This window comes from Microcebus murinus, chromosome 18 (genome assembly GCF_040939455.1).
Source record: "Microcebus murinus isolate Inina chromosome 18, M.murinus_Inina_mat1.0, whole genome shotgun sequence".
Classification (NCBI taxonomy): domain Eukaryota; kingdom Metazoa; phylum Chordata; class Mammalia; order Primates; family Cheirogaleidae; genus Microcebus; species Microcebus murinus.
The window spans coordinates 11,690,080-11,714,866 of record NC_134121.1 but is presented as its reverse complement, the minus strand read 5'-3'; the positions used below and the strand labels follow the sequence as shown (position 1 = coordinate 11,714,866).

The following is a 24,787-nucleotide window of genomic DNA, read 5'->3' as shown; positions in this document are numbered from 1 at the left end:
CTCATAGGATGGCTGTGAGAATTAAACGAATTAAAAACATACAATGAGCTTAGGGCAATGCCAAGTTTCTAAGCACCTACTATATGGTACTACTTACGATTATTAACAGCATGGGACCCAACACCCACTTTTCACAATGAGAGACAAGAGTGCCATATATGCAGCCAGCCTTTCAAAATGCATGGTCTCTATTCTACTTTGAAAAAAAAACAGTGTTATCCAGCTTTATAGGCACTAGCCTCCCCTAATCTACACACTCGAGCCTGGCTTCACCTCTGGGACAGGTGGGTCTCTTCTGGGCCCCGGTTTTCCAAGAAGTAGAAGGACCTGCCTCAGATACATGCGCCAGGGTTCTTTCTTACAGGCAACGCCGGCTGCTTGTGACGACTAAATCCTGTGATGGGAGATCTCTAGAAACCACTTCCTTTCGCGGGCCCGTAGCTATGGTAGCTTCTCGCTCCAGTCCTGCTCTCATGAAACATTCTTCTTTCCTCCTCCTTCATCTCTTCCACTTGGACTGTCTCTACCCGTATTGGCACCACCCTTGCTCTGATGCCAACTCTCTGCCCTGGTGTAGACACGCTCATTTGCTCGGTATAAACGCATTCCTCCAAACCACAGCAACGACGGAAGGCGGCTCTTACCTGGGGCTGCAGAGAACATGTAACACTGTCCTAATGCATGCATAAACTGAGGAAAGAAGCCGGAATCAAAATTGAAAACCACACGTAGGAGCCACAGCGTGTGCAGGGCCGTGGTTCCACCTGCCTGGTGCCGGCCGCCTGTGCTCTGCATTGTCCTTGTCCCCGACACCTCTAGAGTCCTGGGCCTCAAGCTGAGTTGCAGCCTCTCTCTCGGGCACCTCTTTAGCAGCGGGGCACAGTGGCCCCTGCTCACATGTTGTGCTTTTAAATTCATAATTACTTAGATGTTATTAACATATATTTAACTGTCATAGATAAGGGTAAGAACCCTGGGCCGGTTCCTTTGTCCTGCGGTTCTCTCCAGAAGGAATAACTGCTATTTGGCCTGATGTCAGCCCTTCCAGAATCTTATTTTGTGCATTTGCACATAGAGACACCAATAGAATATCATAGGTGTTCTTGTTGACTCGCTTCATTTCACTCAACAATAAATCTCCATATTTTTTCATGTTAACATCATGTTTCATGTTAACATCATAGCTCTATTTTTTTAATTGCTCCAGAGGATGACATGGTCCAGACATACCGTGGCTTATTTAGCCTCTGCCCACATCCCTCTTCCAGGCTCCTGCGGTTCCAAATGATGCCCCGTCACCATCCTTGCCCACGCCTCCTTGGGCACATGCAGAAGTACTCCTTCACGATGATTATCAAGCAACGGAGTTGCTCGATACTGCTAATTTCAGTGCACGCTTCCAAATAAACTCCAGCACACAAAACATTCCAAACAAGGGTACTCACTTGGAGGCCTGGATCCACTCGTCATAGAGTTCAAAGGTCATAAGAGGTTCTGGCAACTCTCGGAGGTAAGATTTCAAAGCTCCTGGGCACGAATACAACATTGGCCGTGAGCCATTATGACATGGCAGAGACAAGACCCACCAGCCAGTGCCGCCCACGTGGGCTCCCCCCGGGGATGGGCCCCCTGACCGCTGTGCCGAGAGCATAGGGCGGCTCCCACGCGAGTGAGTGTGAGGCTCTGCCAGGGGACCTGGGCTGGCAACCGCATGGACCCTCTTATTTCCCACCATCACCTCCTCTGCTCTTGGCACTCTGGGGGCCCATCCTTCAAGGGGCCGTGGCGTCCAGTCTGGAACTGGGCCCTGAGTGGACACACCTGAAGCACACCAGGAAGCCACTGGCCCAAGTGTCCCAGACTGCAGCCACACAGCCTCCATGCTCACCACGTCCCTATGGGTCCCCACGGTGCACTCGAGCACCCTGCCGAGAGGGCGTGGACGCCCACCTGCGATCGCGTGGGGGTCTGCCGAGTACTCCTGCACGTCCACCACGCAGCAGTCCAGGGCAGCTTTCAGCTTCTTCAGCTTGGAGGCAGAGGGAGCTACTCGGAAGAGTCCCTACAAACAGGACAGAGGGTCAGCAGGCAGCCCCACAACCCCGAGGCACAAGAGCAAAACCAACAGACCACAAGTCTACCTGCTTCTCTCCTCCAAAACCTCTTAGATGCGTTTGCCCAGCACCATTTTCCAGTATCGTAGCTACCTCTTTTCTAAATGTTTCCTTCTTTGTATATAAGCAGCCTGAGCACAAGAGCTGGGCTTTGCCCACTGCAGTGTCGCCAGAGCCAGGTGCAGTGGGGGAGGGGACAGACACTGGTTCAGTAAGTATTTATTGAATAAATGAACCTCGGTCCCTCCATGTTCCATTCTTAAGAGTTACTTTCTAATACCTGCCACCTCCTTCAAGTGAACCACTGCACCTTGCAGAGCTAACATGAGCTATGCAAAGAAAGACAAGAGTAGGAGAGGGCTGTGTGGAAGAGAAGGCGGATACAGGTCAGAGTTGGAAAGGAACTTCCACGTCACGGGTAAGTTAGACACGGGTTAAAGACCTAATGGTTTCCGTTTCACTCTTAGCTCCTTGCATTCTACGCTGCAATCCACGGGCAGAGAAACGAGCTGGCAGAATCTTGCTCCTTTAATCTTTTATAGCCATTCAGACTCACAAGTTCCTTTAGAAGAAAATGTTCCTGGTCTGGGGTACTAAGTCTATGGTCCACTAGGATCACTAACTCCCTTCTCAAAATAAGGTATATTGGATAAATAGATGTGCGAAGCTCCTTGGCATATACATGAGGAAGCTACATAAACGTGTTTGGACTGACTGGTATGTGGGTCAGGCTGCCATGGCAAAGATAGCAAGTTACAGAATGCAACAGAGTGGTGGCCTAGATCTTCACAGAACTATGCCATTGCCAGGCAAGGACAGGATTTGGTGATGGCCAATGCCACAGAGAGGGAAATAGAGTTGTCAAGTGTAAGCAGCCTTTAGATTTTTGCTTATGTAACTGAGAGAAGCATAAAAACCAGGAGGAGGAGGAGGAGGAGATTGTTGAGATAGCTAGCGAGTCCAGTTTTAGAGGAAAATTTGCATGGAAGTATGGAAGAATGGCAGCGAACACAGAGTGGAGCCCTTCCATTGGAAGAATCCCCATGGCGGCTGAGGCATGGCTCTTGGAGGGTGGAGTTGGGTGGTGCAAAGACCCTGAGGCCCCTGTGGTCAGAGGCGAGAAGGGGACCAGGGAGGGCCAAGGGAGCCACTAGCCTCAAGGACGCTCCATGAGCAACACCAGGCAGCGATGTGGCCTGGGAGGCTGGCACTAGGTCACTGGGTTTGGCGATCTGGGGGTGCCCAGGGACCACTGAGGGTGGTCTTAGAGCCCAGTAGTGGGGCAGAAGTGACAGCACAGGAAGATCAGTAAGTGGGGGTGAAGCCGCACGAGTGACAGATGATGGAAGCTATTTTAAGCCATTGGGTAGCATAGAAAACAAAACCAACACGCTGGGGAGGGAATACGAGGTGGTGGCTGGGTTGAAAGAAGATATTTTTTCCTAGCCTCAGGGAAATCTGACCCTATTTGCGAGTAAAGGGCAAGAGCAGACACAAAGTGGGGGGAAATGCAAGTGAGAGAGTGAGGTCTGGCCAGGGGTGGAACGGGCAGAGACAGGAAGGAGAGTCGGGAGACGAGGTGGGAGATGTTCGAGATCTCGTTCCTCAAGAGCTGGTTTATGCAGATTAGATATTTGATGATACTAATAAGTTAGTTTTTGGATATAATAATACTATTATATTTGAAAACACTCCTTGTCTTTTAGAGCTACATATGAAAGTATTACTAGTGAGATGATATACGTTTGGGATTTGCTTCCAAATATCCCAGGCAGGGATTTGTCGGCAGGAGATGGAAGCAGAGACGAAACAAGATTGACCATAAGCTGGGTGAAGGGGCTCATTATTTTATCTGTATGTGTTTACGTTTTTTCCATAATGAAAAAAGATAACGGGGAAAGAAAAGGCTGATCCATCTCTCTCCAAGAAATTATCTCTCAAGGGCTTTAGAGATCTTCTCACTCTTTAAATTGGTAACAAACATGAAAATGCCTGGCACAAAACCCATTTATTCCCATTCCTTCCTGAATATCGAGAATCTAGGACAGGCCTAGCATATGGGAAGCAGCCAGCATCTGCGTGTTCACGGGCTTCCTTCTCTCCCACGGCCCTTCCAGTTGGCCCTGTGCAGCCCAGTGCTTGTTTAGAGACTCACACGTTGCTTGGGGCTGACTCGGCTCACTTGAGAAATGTTAGACTCTCCCCCACAGCAAGTTTCCAAGTTCCATCTCACTCTTTCATACTTTGCTCAGTGATAAACGCAAAGCATGCCCTAAATCAATATTGACTGCCTGATCGGATCAAAGGAAGATGAAGTAAAGATGTCAAAACAGCCTATGGAAGAAACCAAAGATGAGCTCTATCTCCCAGGAAATGATTTACACAGCGATAAATATTAGGTTATTAAGTATGAAATGTCCGATTCCCTTAATTACTATGTTTGACAGTTGATATCCCTTACATTTCACTTTGACACTCTCGCTTTATTTCTGCTGTGAAGGTACATCCCCTCATTCTTTCCAATGCACAGTTTGGCTTGTGATTATCCTTCAAAATTTTTTTAGAGTAATTTTTGTGAAACCATGGATAAGTCAAAAGTTCATGTTATTTTAGAATATGAGTTCCATAGTGGAACCAATGTAGCACAGACAGCTCGAAATATCAACAAAGTGTTTGAGAAGGATGTGGCTAACCACAGGTCAGTGATGGTCTGAGAAATTCCATTCTGGTGATTTTAATCTTGAAAATGAGTCATGTGGGCAACCTGGGACCAAGATGGATAATGATGAGCTGAAAAAGCTGTAGTGGAAGTGAATCCATCTCAACCCATGTGTGAAATTAGCAGCAAGGTTCGACGTTACTACTCCAACAATACTGGACCATTTGAAACAGATCAGCAAGGAAAAGAAGCTGGACAGATGGGTATCACATGAATTAAATGAGAATCAGAAGAGAAATCATCGCAAAGCTTGCCTTTCTTTGCTGTTACGACCTAAAGGGGAACGATTTCTACACTATATCGTTATGCGTGATGAAAAATGGATTCTTTTTTTTTTTTTTTGAGACAGAGTCTCACTTTGTTGTCCAGGCTAGAGTGAGTGCCGTGGCGTTAGCCTAGCTCACAGCAACCTCAAACTCCTGGGCTCGAGCGATCCTTCTGCCTCAGCCTCCCGAGTAGCTGGGACTACAGGCATGTGCCACCATGCCCGGCTAATTTTTTATATACATATCAGTTGGCCAATTAATTTCTTTCTATTTATAGTAGAGACGGAGTCTTGCTCTTGCTCAGGCTGGTTTTGAACTCCTGACCTTGAGCAATCCGCCCGCCTCGGCCTCCCAGAGAGCTAGGATTACAGGCGTGAGCCACCACGCCCGGCCTAAAAATGGATTCTTTTTGACAATCACAATTTGTTCAGCACAATGGCTGGATAAAGATGGAGTGCCAAAACACAGTCCAAAACTGAATGTTCATCCAAAGAAGCTAATGGTGTGTGTTTGGTGGTCCAGTGCTGGCATTATACTGTACAGCGTCATGAAACCTGGTCAGTGATTACAGTGGATGTCTACTGCAACCAGCTGGATGAATGAAGAGGAAGTTTGCAATTAAGCAGCTGAGATTGCTCAATAGAGACAGGCCAATCCTCTTGCAAGACAATGCTCGACCACGTGTCCCACAAACAATGCTGCTCAAACTAGAGGCTGGACTTGGAAACTCTCTGTCATCCCCTGTATTCACCAGAGCTTGCGCCGACTGACTACCACTTCTTCCAGGCTTTGGACCACTTCTTGCAAGGAAAAATAGTCAGTTCTCAACAACCTGTGGAAAATGCCTCTCCCTATTTTATTGCTACTCCCTCACTCTCCTGGTTTCTTTGCTGCTGGCATAAACAAGCTACTGTTAAGATGGCAAAACCGTTGTCGACAGTTTAAGTGCATACTTTGATTAATTGTACTGCTTCTTATTTGAGATACAAGAAACTATACTTCTGATTCGAAATCGGACATTTCATATTTAATGACCCAACACAACAGTCCCCCCCGATTTTTCATAGAGCTTTTTTACATGCTCTAGAAAGTACTTCCTAATGTAGCTATCAATCATATTTTCAGTATCCCTATAAAAAAAGTCATGATCAAAAAGGTTAAGGGCTCTATTTTGAAGACTAGGTGACTTATTAAACAAAAGGAGGAGGAGGAGGAAGAGGAAGCAGAAGGAATAGCAGCAACAGCAGAATGCCTACAGCATCAAATCATGTTAACCACGCGGAAAAAATGGTGACACTACGGCCATCAATTCCTAATGGCTAGATCAGTCTCTCACAGTCCTTACAGAAGCGAAGGCTCGTGGTTAAAGGCAGGACTCGTACATGAGGCTGTACCATCGTCTTAACACGTCTGGACTCGCGAGGGCCGGAGCAGGCACCATGGAGGAAAGACGACCCTGTAGGCCCCGTTTCGTGCAGGAGGAGACCCGCCCCGGGGTGTGCGTGGCCGTGCCCAGACCCACCTCCTCCTGCATCCCACACTCGAGCAGCATCGTCACACAGGCCTCGATGGGGAAGGCGATCTCCCGGCCGCTGATGGTGAGGTGCTCCTCCAGGGGCTTCCCGAAGGACGGCTTCTCCACCCAGGCCTCTGGAGGGGGGGAGCGAGAAAGGGGTCGGTCAGCAGTTTGAGAAAGTCGGGCATGCTGGAATCTTCCTTTCTTTTGTCATCCAGATTCTCCTAAGACCCCCAAAGAAACAGACGCCCGGGGGAGCCCTCATTCTGTGGTTTGGGGGATAATGGGGGATGGGAGGGGGTGGACGACCAGACGGCTGTGCCCAGCACTGTCATATACCTGCACACACCCCTTACTCACCCCGCGGAGGGGCAGCCATGAGTGAGTATGCTCTGCCTCACTGTACCTAGATCAAGGCACCAGCCTGGGAAGTCTTAGTGGCTCATCTAAAGGGGACCCCACTGGGCAAAGCAAAAGCGTGAACAATACACGGGGAGCTGATCTCACCCGGGAAGGCAAGCAGGCTCCCAGCCCTGCCCTGTCCACGGAGGGCTTGCACTTACCCTGTTGTGCTTTGATCTGAGGCAACACAGCCTGCAAGAGTGTCAGCGACTTCCTGTGGTATTCCGCCTGCACTTCTATCAGCTGAGAAAACACAAGGGCAAGCATTACCCTTTGCCAAAGGGCAGGGAGCACGGTATGCCGAGTATTCTGCCCAGGTGTTCTGCAGAAGGTGCTTGGGGGGGGGGCATGCCTGGCTCCCTCCTCCAGTCTTCCTAAAATGATGGGCATGCTTCCGCTCTAGCCCCGTAACACAGAAGTCACTACAAATGGGAGTTTGAGAAGCAGGAGAATCAAGAAGGAAGGGGGTCTCCCCAGAGCCTGCCTTGTTGAGCACCCTACCTCACCGGCACCCCAGCCTCAGCACGAGAGGCAACAACGAGAGGTGCAACCACAGCAGGATATAAATGTAAAGTACACATAGAATTCATTTGCCTGTGAATATATACATCAGTGCCATTACCCTGTACATAATCTTGGTTTCCGCAAAGTTACTTTAGTATATAGCTGATCAGAAAACTCGTGGCCTGATCCACAATCCTCTTCACATACCTTGGGAGGTAAAACTACTTTGACTACAGAAATGCGGTCCAATGAGCAAATTCTCTCAAAGCGTTCTATTTTGACCATCCCATTAATTAAGAGTGACCAAAATGTTGACAAGAGCAGGTGAAAACCCATGAACAATAGTTACTTTATTTATTTTCTGACTCCCACCCATCAGGCATGTGGGAGGGTTGGGGAGGGAATCCCCGTTTGCAGACACTGTGATCCCCGAGTAAAACTAAAGCAAAACTAATATGGATTTTTCTTTTTAGAAAATCAGAACATTGCAATAAATGGTACACAAATGACAATTAGGAGGGCTAGTAAAGCTTCGAATGGCAATGAGTACATTAGTTTTAGAGACTCTAAAATTAAACATTACCTTCACAAACAAAGCCATTGGAATATACTTGAACAATACTACTACTTTAAAACAAATGTTCTCAGTTGGAAGCAATGGAAATCAACTCCTTTTTAGGGTAGGAGGGACTTCTCTGCAGGCTGGACCACTAACGAAAGTGTTGGAAAATTGCTAATAGCTCCCCGCTGTTCCACCGTACTTGTCGAAGCATTTTAACCTTCCAGGATTTCCCCTGTGTTTTTCCTCCCTTCCTTCCTTCCTTATCGTTGCTGCCTTTCCCTGATTATAAATGAAGAGCTTTTAGGCTTTAGCCTTTTATTCCCAACTTTAAAAGCAGGTTGGCATCACTGTTTTTTTAATTTGTACTTTGGTTCTCTCAAAGTTTTTCTTTTCTTTTCTTCTTTTCTTGTCTCTCTCTCTCTCTCTCTCTCTTTTTCTTTCTTTCTCTTTTACTTGCCTTGCACCTACCCTGGTAAATGGCCAGGGTCCTAATTATTTGCACCAGATTATTCAAGTTCATACCACTCAGATCTTCTTTCCTCCTGTTTCTTACTCTCTCACTCTGCTTTGGTTGATGGAGGGGCTGGCAAATAGGCCACATTGATCACGGTTTACCTACTTGCCATTATCTTTGATAAAAATCTAGATTTTAAAAAAAATACATGCTGGTGGGGGGGGAAGGTTTATCTTTCTATTTTTCTCAAGTCCCTTGTTATCACAGACCACGATTTTTTTTTTTTTTTTTTGAGACAGAGTGTTGCTTTGTTGCCCAGGCTACAGTGAGTGCCATGGCATCAGCCTAGCTCACAGCAACCTCAAACTCCTGGGCTCAAGCAATCCTGCTGCCTCAGCTTCCCGAGTAGCTGGGACTACAGGCATGCGCCACCATGCCCGGCTAATTTTTTCTATATATATTAGTTGGCCAATTAATTTCTTTCTATTTATAGTAGAGATGGGGTCTCGCTCTTGCTCAGGCTGGTTTTTTTTTTTTTTTTTTTTTTTTTTTTAAGACATGATTCCAGTGCCTATTCAGGCTGGTTTTGAACTCCTGACCTCGAGCAATCCGCCTGCCTTGGCCTCCCAGAGTGCTAGGATTACAGGCGTGAGCCACCGCACCGGGCCCAAACCACGGTTTTTTGAAGTCAGACCTGCTGACATTTTGGATTGGATGATTCATTGTGCACTGTGGGATATTTAGAAGCATCTCTGGTGTCCCTCTAAAGGCCAGTAGCACCTCCCTTCCCAGCTGTGACAACCAAAATGTCTCCGTATACTGCCAGATGTTCACTGGAGGAAGGGGCAAATCACTCCTGGTTTAGAACCACTGGACTGAGTTGCAATCATCCTCAGGGTTGGAGTTGGGTTATATTACCAGGTTTTTGCAGAAACCCATACAAGGGATAATAGAAGGCAGGATTTACTCTCAGGCAGAACAGTCAAAGCCCCACCCTCTTCCACCACATGCTCAACCAAGGGGCCCTCACTCAGTTCCATGCACCCTACCCTTCCTGTCCTCATCACGACTCTTGCGAACAGACTCTGAGCAGTCTCACCTTTCTGGACACTTACCGTTTGAAAGTAGTTTGCATAGTCAATTTCTTTGGCCACGAAACTGTACATGTCAGCTGACAGCTGGTCCTGTGCAAGGTAAAATATACAACCAAGGTAAAGCAGAAACCAATGGAGAGTGGCTCATGCAAGAGTCAAGACAATACAGGAGAAAGAGCCTTATATACCATTTAAGCTCATTTTTAATAATACTTGATACATTACGAACTTTTCCCATGGGCATTTCCCTGTTACCCAACTACAGCTCTGGCGCACACGTAAGTTTGTAAAGAATACCTATGCTATTCGTTTCTCCAGGGATTTGAACACATGGGCCACGTCTAGAGTTAAAGTCAAAGCTGGTGCAGGGGAGTGATGTGCAAATTCCACGCATCTCTACAGCTGGTGCCCCCATTCTGAAGCAGGCTCCAAGTACACACTGTGCTGTTGCTCTTTTCATTCCCATTCCTTCTCTTTGATCATTTTGCTGTTCTGCTGCTTTCTTTCGTTCTCATTACTGATTGGTTAATCATAAGCATATGGGAAGGAGATGGAAACGTACCAATTTGGAGGGAGCCTGGATAAGACAGGTGCACAGGGAAAGGATTGCTGACTCAAAGCTTGGCAAAATCTGGACTCATCCAATATCGCACACAAATCTAATGGTGTTAACAATCCTTCATCATTCAGTGCTCCACGGGATTGGGTGGCAACAACCTAATGCTGCCTGGAATCTGGAATGTTTCGTCCTTTGAGGAGAACAGTTTTCAATGCCACAGCAACACCCACAGCATGGTACAATAAAAGTACATTTTGAGCATAATGTAGACTCTGTCCCTAATTGTATTTTTGCACAACACTAACCATGGTTTTGAGCATGTCATTTCTCTGAACAGGTCTGTGCAGGTCATATGATCTCTAAGGCTATTCCTTGTTCAGTGGCTCTAGGCTGCAGGTCCTAAGACAAGACGCTCAGTTGAAGAAAGAACCTATGCGTTCAGGTTGAGGCGAGAAAACACGAAAACACCTCAAGAAAGCTGACCTACACGACAAGTGAATGACAGCAGGCACCTACATGCTTCAGGAAGAGCGTATGTCATGACACCTCAAGCAAGCCCAACCAACCCCATTATCCTATCTTTCCAGCTGCCAGTGAAGCCAATTCTTACTAAGAACACTGGGATGTGCAGGGACAATGTTTCTTTTCCAGTAGCTGTGACATGCAAGCAATTTCTGGGATCATAATTCAAGAGTTTCTGTACATAAGGCAACAGAACCAAGTAACAGAGTTAAAAGAAGAAATCTGTTCTCCAGAGAGCTCTGAGCATAAATTAGACAATGCTGTGCTTGGTCTAGTTTCAGAGAATGAAGAAAGAAGAAAATGAATTAACATTCATTGAGAATAATCCAGATGCCAGGTACACTGTTACATGGAATTCACCTCTAACTCTTTTATGTAAGTACTGAATTTCTAATTTCAGATCAACAGGTAACAGAGTTCACGTGTGTCATCTGGCTGTTGACCACTGTCTCAGCATGCTTAGCACAGTCGAGGCTCCATGACTATTTGCTGAACAAACAGATATGGAAAGCAAGGCTCAGAGATGGTAAATTTCCCAAAGAATAATAAAATCCCTTAAATGAATGCCAAGTCTATCAAAGCTTCAAGATAAAGAGGCTTTGTTGGGAATCTACCCCGTCTGCCATCCCTGTAGTAGCTGTGCTCAGGAGATGTCCATCGCCAGCCTGGCAGTGGCAGTTAGGAGGGAGATATATTTTCTTTTCTTTTCTTCCCTTTTTTTTTTTTTTTAGAGACAGGGTCTCATTCTGTCACCCAGGCTGGAATGCAGTGGAATGCAGAGGCCTGATCATAGCTCACTGTAACCTCAAACTCTTGGGCTCAATTGAGCCTCCCACCTCCGTCTCCCGAGTAGCTGGGATTGCAGGCATGTGCCACGACGTCCAGCTAATTTTTAAAATTTTTTTTGTAGAGACAGGGTCTTGCTATGTTGCTCAGGCTAGTCTTGAACTCCTGGCCTCAAGCCATCCTCCCACTCTGGCCTCCCAGAGTGCTGGGATTACAGGCGTGAACCACCACACCCAGCGGTAGATATTTCAAGTTAGAAAATAACAGTTGAGTGATAAAAATGGCTCAGCAGACAGGAAAGGAAGGGAGCCCCTGAAGCACTAAATGTTGCCTCAAATATACCTTCAACATCTTAGCACTTGAGCTTCTCCAGCAGATGATCTCATAAAAATTTGCATGTGAACTCAGGAAGAAGACAGGATTTTAAAAATTATGATTGGACTAGTTTGCTATTAAGCTAACAGTATGGATTCCAATTAAACCACTCTGCAAGTAAGAAAAGTGGAAACTATAAATCAAATTTCCATTTATCTAAATCATTATGAAATTTGCTTTATAAAGAGAAAAAAACCTTTCATTAATAACCACCAGAGTTTAATGTATTATATTTTAAAAAATCATGTTTTCTGATTTTGTAACTAATCCACACTCAGGAAAATACAATAACCAAATTCACCTGTAAGCCCACCACAGAGATAACCACTATAAACACTGAGGCTTGCTCATTGTGTGTTCTAATTAGTCATCTGTTTTTGCATAATTGATTTACAAAAAAAAAAAAAAAGAAAGAAAATGGGACCAGATTTCTCTGTGGCTCATTTACCCCCAGATGAACATGCTGTCTAATGGTCACATGACATTTTATTATATGGATGAACTGTGTTTCTACTGTTGGATATTGTGGTTCTAATTTTTCATATTATAGTAACAGCTGAATAAACAACTGTTTATATAGGTTTGCAACCATCTCTGGATTATTTGGTCCAGTTTAGTCATCCTACTGATGATAAATTCTGTATTTAAATGAATTCTGATTATATAATTTGCTACAGTTAAAAGTTAAAATATTAAAAAGATAATGAATTGGGACACAAGGGGTCTGTCAATTATATTTATTGTCCATTGCCAATTCCTTGTCAACACTGAGTATCCATTTTCCTATGAGAGTTCTCATCTACATTTTTTTTAAGACAGAGTCTTGCTCTATTGCCTGGGCTAGAGTGCAGTGTCGTCATCATAGCTCACTACAACCTCAAACTCCTGGGCTCAAGCAAACCTCCTGCCTCAGCCTCCTGAGTAGCTGGTATGTACCACCAGGCTTGGTTATTTCTTTTTTTTTGTAGAGATGGGTCTCATTATGCTGTCCAGGCTAGTCTTGAACTCTTGGCCTTAAGCAATCCACCTGCCTCAGCCTCCCCAAATGCTGGGATTATAGGCGTGAGCCACTGTGCCTGGCTTACTTCTTATTCATAAGACTTTTAGGAGTTAGACTGATGAGACCATTGGCTTTATCAAACATTGTGAACACTCTCCCCCAATTTGTCATTTGGAGCACTACAACATCTTTGGGGGGAGGAGTCACTGTACTTTTTTTATAGTTTTTCCATGTAGTAGTATTTATTAAATTTTTCCCTTTATGGTTTTCTCCTGTAGATAATATGCTTAGAGCTCACCAACCAACAATATAAATACCCATATATATGTTCAATAAAGAATATAACTTTGAAATGTTTAATAAATTTGGAATTTATTTTGGTACTCATCTCAGATACTAACTCAGAAAAAACTTTTTTGAAGAACTAACCAAATGTCCCAGAATTATTCATGAAGAGATTGTCCCTATGCATTGGAAATATCATATTTACCAGATGAAACGTCTCATATACTTGAATTTTCATCAAGGTGGAATGTCTTTTTTTCCCTTACTGATCTATATTTTTGAAATAGTACTTAAATTTTAATTCCATTCCATGGCTCTATAATATATTTTAAGAGATAGTAATTCAAAGCTCCAATAATTCTTCCACATTAACTCTAGAAATCTTTTATCACCCTTTGAAAAATTTACTACAATTATATCTACTTACCACATTACTAATCAAATTAATTCTGGAAAATCCAAGGGTTTAATAATATTTATTTATAGGAACATCTTTCCATTTTATAAAGTTGTTTTTGATTTCCTGAGCAATATTTTATAATTATCCTATACTTCATAATTTTACAGTAGGATTTTAAATATTCTATTGTTAAAAAAAAACATCCCCAAGATATTTATAAATATTGGTCTCTTAAACAATTTTTCTTGGTAAAAAGTAAAACCTTAATATTTATTATTGACTTCTGGTTTCCCGTCCAGCACATAAGGAGCTTAGAAGTCTGCCCTAACAAAAAGCAAAAAGCCGACAAACTAAACAATCAACAACTCTCCTTAGATCTGTCAGAGAAGTGATGTCACAGAGCAAAGAGGTGCTGCCCCCAAAACTGGAGACAGGCAGGTACAGAGAATTACAACTCACTGCAGCAGAGACCAGTACTGGGGTGGGACAACCTACACTGTAATCGAGGAACTGCTGGGGGCTCAGTGTGGACAAGTCTGGAAGTTAAATACTCCAGAGGGGACTGGGGCATGGTGGCTCGTGCCTGTAATCCTAGCACTCTGGGAGGCTGAGGCAGGAGGATGGCAGTGAGCTATGATGATGCCACTACAGTTCTACCCGGGAGAACAGAGCGAGATTCAGTCTCAAGAAAACAAAAATCTCCAAGAGGATGCAGTCATGGGGGTGGGGGTATGGAGGGAGGCACTTTTACTTTCAAGAGCTCTACCAGGTTCTCACAGTGGATTTCAGAGAAAAATCCTCTCCTGCTTCCAGCAGGTGGGGGGTGGGGAGTGGTGGTGGTGGGTAGGTTGGGGGAGAAGTAACTGTTCTGAAATATGATAGAACAGTCTATTCTTTTCAACAAGGTCTGCCCTCAAGAGAAATTAGTTTACCAAAGTCTAAACCACTGGGCTGTTTTCATTGCCTAACTAGCCCAAGAGAAGGGAAATACTCAATTCCAGCCTTCTCTAGCCATTCTGTCCCACCTAAGAAAGAAATAATAAAAATCCTAGAAGCCCGGGTGAAATTCACAGCCCAGGGACACAGGCTCACCAAAAGAATGAGACCTAATCGTAGGCCTGTAGAATACTTCCCCTTTCCGCCCACCTCACGACTGTATCACTAAAGATCCATGACCACTGTTCCTTTTACTTCGTACATCACATCTAACTTCCAACATAAAAATTATAGGGCATATTAAAAAGGCAAAAAACACAGATTTTAAAGATACTGAACAAGAGGCCGGGCGTGGTGGCTCACACCTGTAATCCTAGCACTCTGGGAGGCCGAGGTGGGCGGATTGCTCGAGGTCAGGAGTTTGAAACCACCTGGAGCGAGACCCCGTCTCTACTAAAAATAGAAAGAAATTAATTGGCCAACTAAAAATATATATACAAAAAATTAGCCGGGCATGGTGGCGCATGCCTGTAGTCCCAGCTACTTGGGAGGCTGAGGCAGGAGGATTGCTTGAGCTCAGGAGTTTGAGGTTGCTGTGAGCTAGGCTGACACCATGCACTCACTCTAGCCTGGGCAACAAAGTAAGAGTCTATCCTAAAAAAAAAAAAAAAAAAAAGAGAGACTGAACAAGGATCAGAACCTTAATTGGAATGACCAAAATCCACAAGACTCACAACACCAAATGATGACTAGATGTGAAGCAATAAGAACTCTCGTTCATTGCTGGTGGGAATGCAAGATAGCGTAGCCACTTTGGAAGATGGTATGGCAGTTTCTTACAAAACTAAACACACTCTCACCATACAGTCTAGCAATTATGAGCCTTGGTATTTGCCCAAATAAATGGAAAACTGATGTCCACGCAAAAGCTTGCACATGGATGTCGGTAGCCTCTTTGTTCATAATTGCCAAAACTCAGCGGCAATAAAGATGTCCTTCAGTAGTAGGTGAATGGATAAACTGTGGTCTATACAGACAATGGCATATGATTCAGTGCTTAAAAAAAAAATGAGTTTTTAAGCCATGAAAAAAACTTGAAGGAAACTTAAATGCATATTAGTAAGTGAAAGAAGCCAATCTGAAAAGGCTACATACTGTATGACAGTAAACAGATCAGTGGTTGCCAAGGCTTGGGGGCAGGGAGGAATGAATAGGTGGAGGACAGAGGACTTTTAAGGTAGTAAAACTACTCTTTATGATAGTCTAATGACAGATATGTCAGTACATAATTGTCAGCCCCCCAGAATGTACAACACCAAGAGCGAACGCTAAAGTAATCCATGGACTTTGGGTGATAATGTGTCAATGTAATTTCATCAATTATAACAAACCCTGTACCACTGTGCTGTAGGATGTTGCCAGTGGGGGAGTCTGTGCACATGTGTTGGGGCAGGAGATATATGGGAACTCCCTTTATAACTCTCCACTCAATTTTGGTGTGAAATTATAAGGGCTCTAAAAAATAAAGTTTATTAATTTAAAAAAGTATAAAAGATCATTTCAAAAGTAAAAAAAAAGCAAGCACAAAATGTCTATTTTTCAGAATCTCAGATTTAAGACAGAGATCTTTGGTGCAGGCCAATTTTATTTTTCTATGCTCTTCTGATTTGTTTTGTTGCTCAAATTTCCTATTATCTGTACATTGGCTTTCCATTTTTTATCTTCGACATCTACCATCTTTTCTCTTATTGTTTTTGTTCCTTTTGACTCCTGCCTTAACATTCTAGAAGAAATTTTCAAGTTTCCTCTACATCATGGGCTCAATTTTCTGCAGTGTCAATTCTGTTCTTTACTAAGAGCAATTCCATGCCTGCATTCCTTTCTATTAAAAAAAAAAAAATTCCTAATCTCATTTAATTCCCTTTCCATGTTACTTGGTGATTTTATCTAATCTTTATCTATTGGTACCTAAAGTCCATATTCCCTTGAATCTAACCAAGATATGTTACCTGAAATTTATAGTTACCATCAGTAAATATTTTTCAAAAGTGTTTTTTTTTTTTTTTTGTACTAAGAAGCAGTGACATCAAAAGTGTTTTAATTCTTGGGTACGTGGTTATTGTTTTCTGACATAAAGAAACAATCTAGTCAGGACTATTTTCTAACCTTAAAATAGTAATAAGCATCTCCTTCCTGCCCCTACTTCCCATTCTGACAGAATCTTCTCTGAATTTAAGTTCTGATATGTTTAGTGACTTGGAAGCCTTTGAGGCTGTGGTTGCAGAGGATGTCTACAGGAAAACTAAAAAATCACAATAATTAAAATGATTTGAGTTTGGTAAAGCCATTGGGCCAGGGAGCATCTTTGTTTGTAATGTGCTCCATCCTCTGTTTTGGTAAATGGTATGGCTGGGCCCAGCTTGCTTAGTAGTACTGCTGCCTGACACACCAGGGAAGGTCCCCCTTGGATGTGGCTGTGCTTGTCCTTAGATCTCCTGGGCTAGATTGTCCTTGCGGGAGAAATTCCAAGTAACGGAAGTGCTCCTCAACCATTCCACAGCCTTCCAGACAGATTACAGGGTATTCACAGGTTATGCCAGGATCTCCTTTACTTGCTTCCCATGACATGACACCAATTCTGTAATAAGAGGAGTTGTAGGTCAAGATCCAATGTTGTCTTTTAATCTGACAATATATGTTTAAAGCAGACCGTGAGGGGGAAAAGATGGGCTAGACACCTGCTTCCAGTTGTCATCTTTCCCAGATTCAAGCTTGATTTTCAAAGAGCAAAGATTACACACAGGAGAAGAATAAAATAGAAGAGAAAAGACACAAGTTGAGAGAGAGAGAGAGAGAGAGACAGAGACAGAGACAGAGAGAGAGAGATAGGAGGCTAAATGGGAAAACCAGCGAAGTGGCTGGAGCCAGGATAAGAACGTATGTGCCAGGATATGGGGAGATAAAAGTGGGAAAGGTGAAAGAATCACCTTCCATTGAAAATCCCAAGACTGTGGCCAGTCTCCTGCACAACACAAAAACAAACATTGCCATCATCAAGCGGATTAGGTTTCCAGTCACTGTGTTCTGTATTGTTAATTCATTGTTCACAGGTCCTTCTTCACTTTCTCTCCCCTTATTGAAAAATTACCACCTACTTATACTTCCTTGGATGTATTGGTTGAGGAATAGATGATCTCAGGAAGAAAAGAGAAAGCAGGTACCAGTTGTGAAGAATGAGGCTTGCCTTTTTTGAGAGAAGGAAGCACAGCAGGGTTTAGATGGGCTCCTGAAAGAATCAGGCAGGCAATGCTGCACCTGTAAGTCTGCCTGAGGTCTCAGCAAGTTCTGTCTTCTGGAACCCTTCCCTGGTGGGCTAAAGCTCTCTGGGCTCCAAAGATCTGGGGAGCTCTGCTTGGTCCTCTCAGTGCCTAAACAAACAGGAATCAGATTGCTACTTCATTGACTTTCAGCTCACAAACTCGCACTTTTCTGGTCTGCCACAATGTAGGAGACCCAAAGACGTGTCTTGCTTGCTGAGGATACACAAAACCACAAAAAGATTAGGGAAAGCAACCCATTTAAGGAAACCCAGAAAGGGGAGGTGGAAAGACCAAGGTGGATATTTGAAACAGCTGGCAACCAACAAAGTAGAGATAAAAGAAGAGTCAGAAGAGAACTTTAACAAAATCAGCAGTGAACACTTTTGAGATCACCTCAGCACACAAATAAGACTACCTAGAGCACCATATGGGGTTTTATTAACTGGATATGATCATTTCAAAGTTCATACAATAAAACGATGTCACAGACTAGCCAGGATAACTACAAAAAGAGGGGAGGTTATCTTACTAGAGATTATATTTATTTTGAACCCATTAGATTAGAAAGTGTGTATTATTGTCTCAGGAATAGGCAAACAGATTAATAAAACAGAGTCCAGAAATAAATGTAATTACTGATAGTAAGATTTCACTTGATTGAGAGGTGGCTTATTTAATGAATGGTGCTGGCAAAACTATCAATCTGAAAAAAGGAAAGAAACCCTCTACCTCATACCATATAAAAATTAAAGTCAGGTGTATTAAAATTTATAAAATAGGTGTATAAAACATTGCATTAAAACATTGAAATAAAATTAAAGAAGGAAAATAGTTTAACTTTTGGATAGAAGATGCCCGATGGGCTACCCAGGATTTTTTCCCATGGCAAGGAAATATAAGTATATGGTTAAGTTTTTTTTTTTTTTTGAGACAGAGTCTCACTCTGTTGCCTGGGCAAGAGTGCTGTGGCATCAGCCTAGCTCACAGCAACCTCAAACTCCTGGGCTCAAGCAATCCTGCTACCTCAGCCTCCCGAGTAGCTGGGACTACAGGCATGTGCCACCATGCTCAGCTAATTTTTTCTATGTATTTTTAGTTGGCCAATTAATTTCTTTCTATTTTTAGTAGAGACGGGGTCTCATTCTTGCTCAGGCTGGTTTCGAACTACTGACCATGAGTGATCTGCCCACCTCAGCCTCCTAGAGTGCTAGGATTACAGGTATGAGCCACCGCGCCTGGCCATGGTTAAGTTTTTAATAGTAGATGTCAACATAAGCAAAGTTGAAAGACATATGGCAGATTCAAAAAAGCATCTGCAGCACGAAAGACAGAGAAAAGTTTAATATCCCTAATACACAGAGAACTTTTATAAATTAATACTTAAAAAAACAATAGAAATATTGGTCCAATTGCCTATACAAATAGGCAATTTGCCAAACTGAAAATGCATATAAATGTATGAAGAATGTCCAATGCATACATTAAGTTATACTCATCATCACTAATATTCAGGGAAATTAAGATTACAATAATACAGAGGTGGCTTTTCTTCCCTTACCAGCCCTGGAGAGACTGAAAATAGTACCAGCATACGTGACAGGTAAAGATGAAGGAAAATGTGCAATTTTATATATTGCTGGTGGAAACGTGAACTGTCTTTCCTTTTCAGAAAAATAAACTGTCAATATCTATTAAATTTAAAAAGGTATGCAGAGACTTTGGCCTAAAAATATCATTTTTGGCAATCAATCCTGTAGAAAAAAATTTACCATGGTGTAGGGATATACATCTCAGGATGTTTATTGTATCATTTTGGGGGATGGCAAAAAATAAAACAAAAACACACCAGTTTGAACATCCCTCAATAGGAAAATAACTAAATAAATCATGATATATATATATATATATATATGTGTGTGTGTGTGTGTGTATACGTGTGTGTGAGTATCCCTACCATGGAATATTATGCACTTTATAAAAAAGACTAAATTAGATCTATAGCTACTAAAATAAACAGATATTCATAATGTAGTGTTAACTGAGAGCAGTGGCAGTTTAATATAAACAGTATGACTGTTTTATTAAAAACAAACACAAGTAACTAGGAAAATGTCACATATGAGTATATCTGTATGATCATGAGGAAAGGTGTGGAGGGGCATAAACAGGCCCTAACACTGGCTTCCATATCCTTAGCACTTTTATGGCCACTTGCCATGTAAGGGAGTATATTGTCATATCAAAGTCTTTAATGTTTTTTTTTTAATTTTTAATTTATTTATTTTTTTAAATATGAAGGGGTGGGGGTTGTGAGGAGGGGTGTTCAGTTGCCTTGTTTGTTTTTGTTGAGACAGAGTCTCACTCTGCCGCCCTAGGTAGAGTGCAGTGGCATCACTGAAGCTGAATGCAACCTCCAGCTCCTGGGGTCTAAGCGATCCTTCTGCCTCAGCCTCCCAGGTAGCTGGGACTACAGGCATGTGTGCTGCAAGGCCTGGCTGGGTTTTTTTTTTCTTTCTTCTTGGTAGAGCAGTGGTCTCATTCTTGCTCAGGCTAGTCTCAAACTCCTGAGCTCAAGCGATCCTCCTGCCTTGGCCTCCCAGAGTGCTAGGATTACAGGAGCAATCCACCACACCAGCCCACAACAAAGTCTTACTAGGTATCGGTGGGGAGGAGGAATTAGCCACCTTGCTTGGAAACAGAGGGGCTGCTGGGCAAAAAGTGGGAGAATACTGGTGTTTTCTCAATACATTTTTGTATTTTTTAATCTGATTATGGTGAACACATATTACTTTTGTGATCTTTGAAGAGGAATTGGATATATTTTTGGCACAGCAGCAACTGTAAGACTCTACACAAGAATGTATAAAGCCATCGAACTTTTACCCCGATATATTTGGATACTCACAGTCAGCACCCCCTCTTAACACCGCCCTCTCTGTCTACTGGAAAAGGAATGTTTAAAAGACTCCTAGCTGAAGAACACAGATCTATGGTAGATGGTAAAAGAATACACAGAGTAAATGTCAAATCAGCAGGAGAGAAGAGTTACACTTCAGGAATAGCACACCGGCCAGATATCTGCCATTTACACAGACGTTCAAAGGACAAATCGGCTTTCCTCACAAAGAACCTTGGCTCTGAGGTGCTGGTCTTGCTTTGCTTGGTTCCCCAGTACTGCAGGCTGGGAGACAATGAATCCTTTAAAAATCTTTCAATGTTTCTAAGTCCAGGGATAAATTCTACCTGATTCTGAATGTCACCTGACTGCAGGGTCAAAGCCACTGGCACAGGGCGGCTATACAAGAACAAGCCAATGGACAGCCCAACAAGACTCCACAGAGCCAGAAGGAACAGCGATGTCCACGTGCACAGTGGCCATTCTCCTTTAAAACTGTGTGTGATTAAAGCAATATGTTTCCAGAATAGTTATAAAAACATATTTTTGTTCCTTGGGTTTAAATATAGTTTTGGTTTCCTTGGAAACCCAAACTGACATATATGCATGTAAACAGATGCACATATACACTGAGCATCATGAATGGTATATTGCTAATTAAGTCCCAGACAACGTTTGTCAGGAAAGTGAATGGGAAACATTCGAATGAGCATAACAAAGGACATCCTTCCACAAGTACAGAGACACAGTTTTCAGAATGATGCACACTGTCTCTTAACAAGTGGGCGGTTTTCTTTTCCATGATTATTTCCATGGCTAGCATTTCAACTTTCTAGATAAATGTCTTCTAGGAGGCACAGGGCTGATAATGTGACTCAGGAAATATCAAAAAGCAAACTTCAGAAAAGAAACAATTTAATATCAACAGTCCTGTGCTCTAAACCCTCAAGTGTCCTGTGTGGTCTAGAATTTACTCTTTGGGACTCAGATAGTTCACAAAAGCTTCAGACAGATACAAAGGTCAGTTTCTCTCTGCCTACCATGCAGGAACACCAATGACAATCCAATACTGCCTCCCTGTCTAGGCCACCACCAAAGCCCCAACTCTTTGGTTTCATCCTGTACTCCTTGGAGGTGTTGGCAGGCAAGCGTGGGGGCATTTAGTTCAACTAGAGACTCACTAATAGAGTTTTAAGAGAACTCCAGTGAACGAGAAGGAAATCCCTGAGGGCTCCCCAGCCTGTCCCAGTAGAGAGGAGCAAAGAGGGCGGGTACCCTGCAAATCTCCACTCTGTTGGCAGCCTCCTCCATTTCTTCCCTGAGGGCATCAGCTTTGGCACCCGCAGGCTGTAAGGTGCTGGACAAACCTGAAGACTTGGAAGTCTGCTGCCACCTGATAAAAAATAGAAGAAAAAGAGGAGAGATGTGAGACAGGTAGAGCCCCGGGGATATCGTGGGAATGCTGAGAAAATACCTGGCTACAAATATTACCCAGGGAACTCCACACCCTCGCTGCAAAGGAGAGGTGATGAAATGTACCAAGTACTAGACCTGGAGAAAGGGGGCCCACCCTCCAATTTGCCACTGTTTTTCCTGTTGTCTTGCAAACACTAAAGCCAGATGGCAATCACTACTGCAGTCTCTTTTACAACATTAATGTTTTTAATCTACAAATCATAATTATATACATTTGTGGGGCATGATGTGATGTCTTGATATACATAGACCATGTGGAATGATTAAATCAAGCTAATTAACATATCCGTCACCTAGCCTACTCATCATTTTTTTATGGCTAGACATTTGAAATTTAATCAGGGTGACTACAGTTGATAATGATGTGTTGTATATTCCAAAATCAGTATTGTTGCCTCTTAAGCACAGTCTCTGTCATTTTTTTTTTTTTTTTTTTTGAGACAGAGTCTCACTTTGTTGTCCAGGCTAGAGTGAGTGCCGTGGCGTCAGCCTAGCTCACAGCAACCTCAAACTCCTGGGCTCGAGTGATCCTTCTGCCTCAGCCTCCCGAGTAGCTGGGACTACAGGCATGTGCCACTATGCCCGGCTAATTTTTATATATATATATCAGTTGGCCAATTAATTTCTTTCTGTTTATAGTAGAGACGGGGTCTTGCTCTTGCTCAGGCTGGTTTTGAACTCCTGACCTTGAGCAATCCGCCCGCCTCGGCCTCCCAAGAGCTAGGATTACAGGCGTGAGCCACAGCGCCCGGCCTGTCATTTTTTTTTTAAGTTCCCTGCCTATCCTGTGGGCATTTGAATTTGGAAATAGTCGCCTGGTTGGTGGAAGCCAATAACATATGCTCAGCGAGAAGATACGCAGGATGGACTACAAACAAATGTGAAACCAAAAGTCTCCACTGGGAAGCACAAAACAACTTCATATCAACATTTAGATACTTCACTTATATTTTCTTAAAAATCTGTCTTTGCGGGGAGAGTGCTGGCCTTCTGAGGAAGCTGCTCATAAAAACTCTTTAGCGGGAAGTACAAATATTTCTGGTTGCTATGTCCTCATTAGGGAATTACCAAAAACAGGCCCTGAAAGAAGGATCCAATCACATTAGACAGGAGTAGCTGAATTGGGGCTTGGCAGCGGGTTCCTCTTCCATTGAGCAGGTGATAGGAGCCAGCGAGTAAGAAACACAAGTCAGATGAGCTATTGTCTTAAAAGCTAGTCCACCCCATCCTTTATTTCCTACCTATAACAGAGGCATGAGATATAAAACTGTTTCTTGGCTCTAAGAAAAACAACAGCATACTCAGGACGGCAAAGAGCAGCCCAGTCTGGCTTCGGTCTTGGGGAGTCAGGAGGGAGGGGAAGGTGGGGGTGGAGGGGCTCCGGAGCTCAGACCCAGGGGGCCAGGGTAGGCAGGGGGGTGGACCCTGGGTTGCCAGACATTTCAACTGACAAGAGATGCTGGAAATTTTCATGGGAACTCTCCTGATGCAATGTGGCAACAGATTCTGATTTCATTTCTTTTAAACACCATTCAGGCCAGCAGTATGCAGACCAAACAAGACAGCTCTGGGGCTCTGTCTGGCTCTCAGATCATCAGCCTTCAAAGGAGAGGCAGAACGTGGAACGTCACCCTCATCCTTAGAGCAAGAAATATGATTGTTAGGGATTTTCTCTATTTTTCTTTTCTCTTTTGTTATCTTCAGGAAAAACAGAAGACTGTAAAACTCTGTAATACAAGAAAGGGAAACTAAAGGTCTCTTTGCTATTTGCAAAAAGTAGGAAAATTAAGGATGCTCTGTTATTTAAAGAATGCAACCACAGGAAAATTACTTAAAAAATGTTTTGGGACACCAAGCTGGCTTGAAGCTCCAGAGATGAAACACATGCCGTAGGAAAGATTCCTGATTCCAAGAGAAGAATTCAGGGCATATTAGAAAAGAAATATTCTGTCTACCGCCATACCACCCTGAACGTGCCCAATCTCATCTGATCGCGGAAGCTAAGCAGGGTCGGGCCTGGTTAGTACTTGGGTGGGAGAAAGGAAATATTCTACTGAAAGATGTTTTAAAATCTAAGTTGAAATAAATTGACAGATAAGGATTAGTGAGAATTCCTGGGTAATTCTTTCTGATAAAGGTTTGCCTTATACAAATGATATATTTGATTAATAAGTCCCCAGTTTAATAATTTCAAATAAAGTATTAAAGTATTGTGGGGTTTTCTGGCATATTAAATATGAGATGCTATGGCTGTAATTTATATCTCAGACAATACATATACCTCTATATTAGATTATGAAATAAAGTTATAACCATGATCTGACTCATGCTACCAAAGAAAAAACAACTTAATATGTAAGTGTTAAAAATATATGTATATATAAAGTGACTATAAACACTAAGCAGATTTTTATGGTTTTATAAATCAGGATTAGATTTTTTAAAAAAAGAATTATACTTAATATATGCACATTAAACTTAGGACATTTCCCCACATTCTTTCCTTCTTTTCTTCTCTATTTTCCTCTCTATTTTTCCAAGTCTTATCTCTTAGTCAATATCCTGGTACTTTAAAAACATATGCTTTTCCTCTCTATATAG

The 24,787-nt window shown here is 43.0% G+C and overlaps 1 protein-coding gene across 4 annotated transcripts in view; it reads right to left on the bottom strand.

Annotated features, from left to right (window-relative positions):
- Positions 1 to 24,787, bottom strand: part of ARHGAP44 (Rho GTPase activating protein 44) — a 178,456-nt gene that overhangs the window by 37,246 nt on the left and 116,423 nt on the right. For all 4 annotated transcript variants that reach the window (XM_012777369.2, XM_012777380.2, XM_012777405.2 and 1 more), the window contains exons 7-12: positions 21,986 to 22,103; positions 9,653 to 9,721; positions 7,179 to 7,260; positions 6,622 to 6,749; positions 1,951 to 2,062; positions 1,446 to 1,527 (exon numbers count right to left, since the gene is read on the bottom strand). In XM_012777369.2, coding sequence (XP_012632823.1) covers positions 1,446 to 1,527; positions 1,951 to 2,062; positions 6,622 to 6,749; positions 7,179 to 7,260; positions 9,653 to 9,721; positions 21,986 to 22,103 — 591 coding nt within the window. The remainder of the gene's footprint in view (positions 1 to 1,445; positions 1,528 to 1,950; positions 2,063 to 6,621; positions 6,750 to 7,178; positions 7,261 to 9,652; positions 9,722 to 21,985; positions 22,104 to 24,787) is intronic.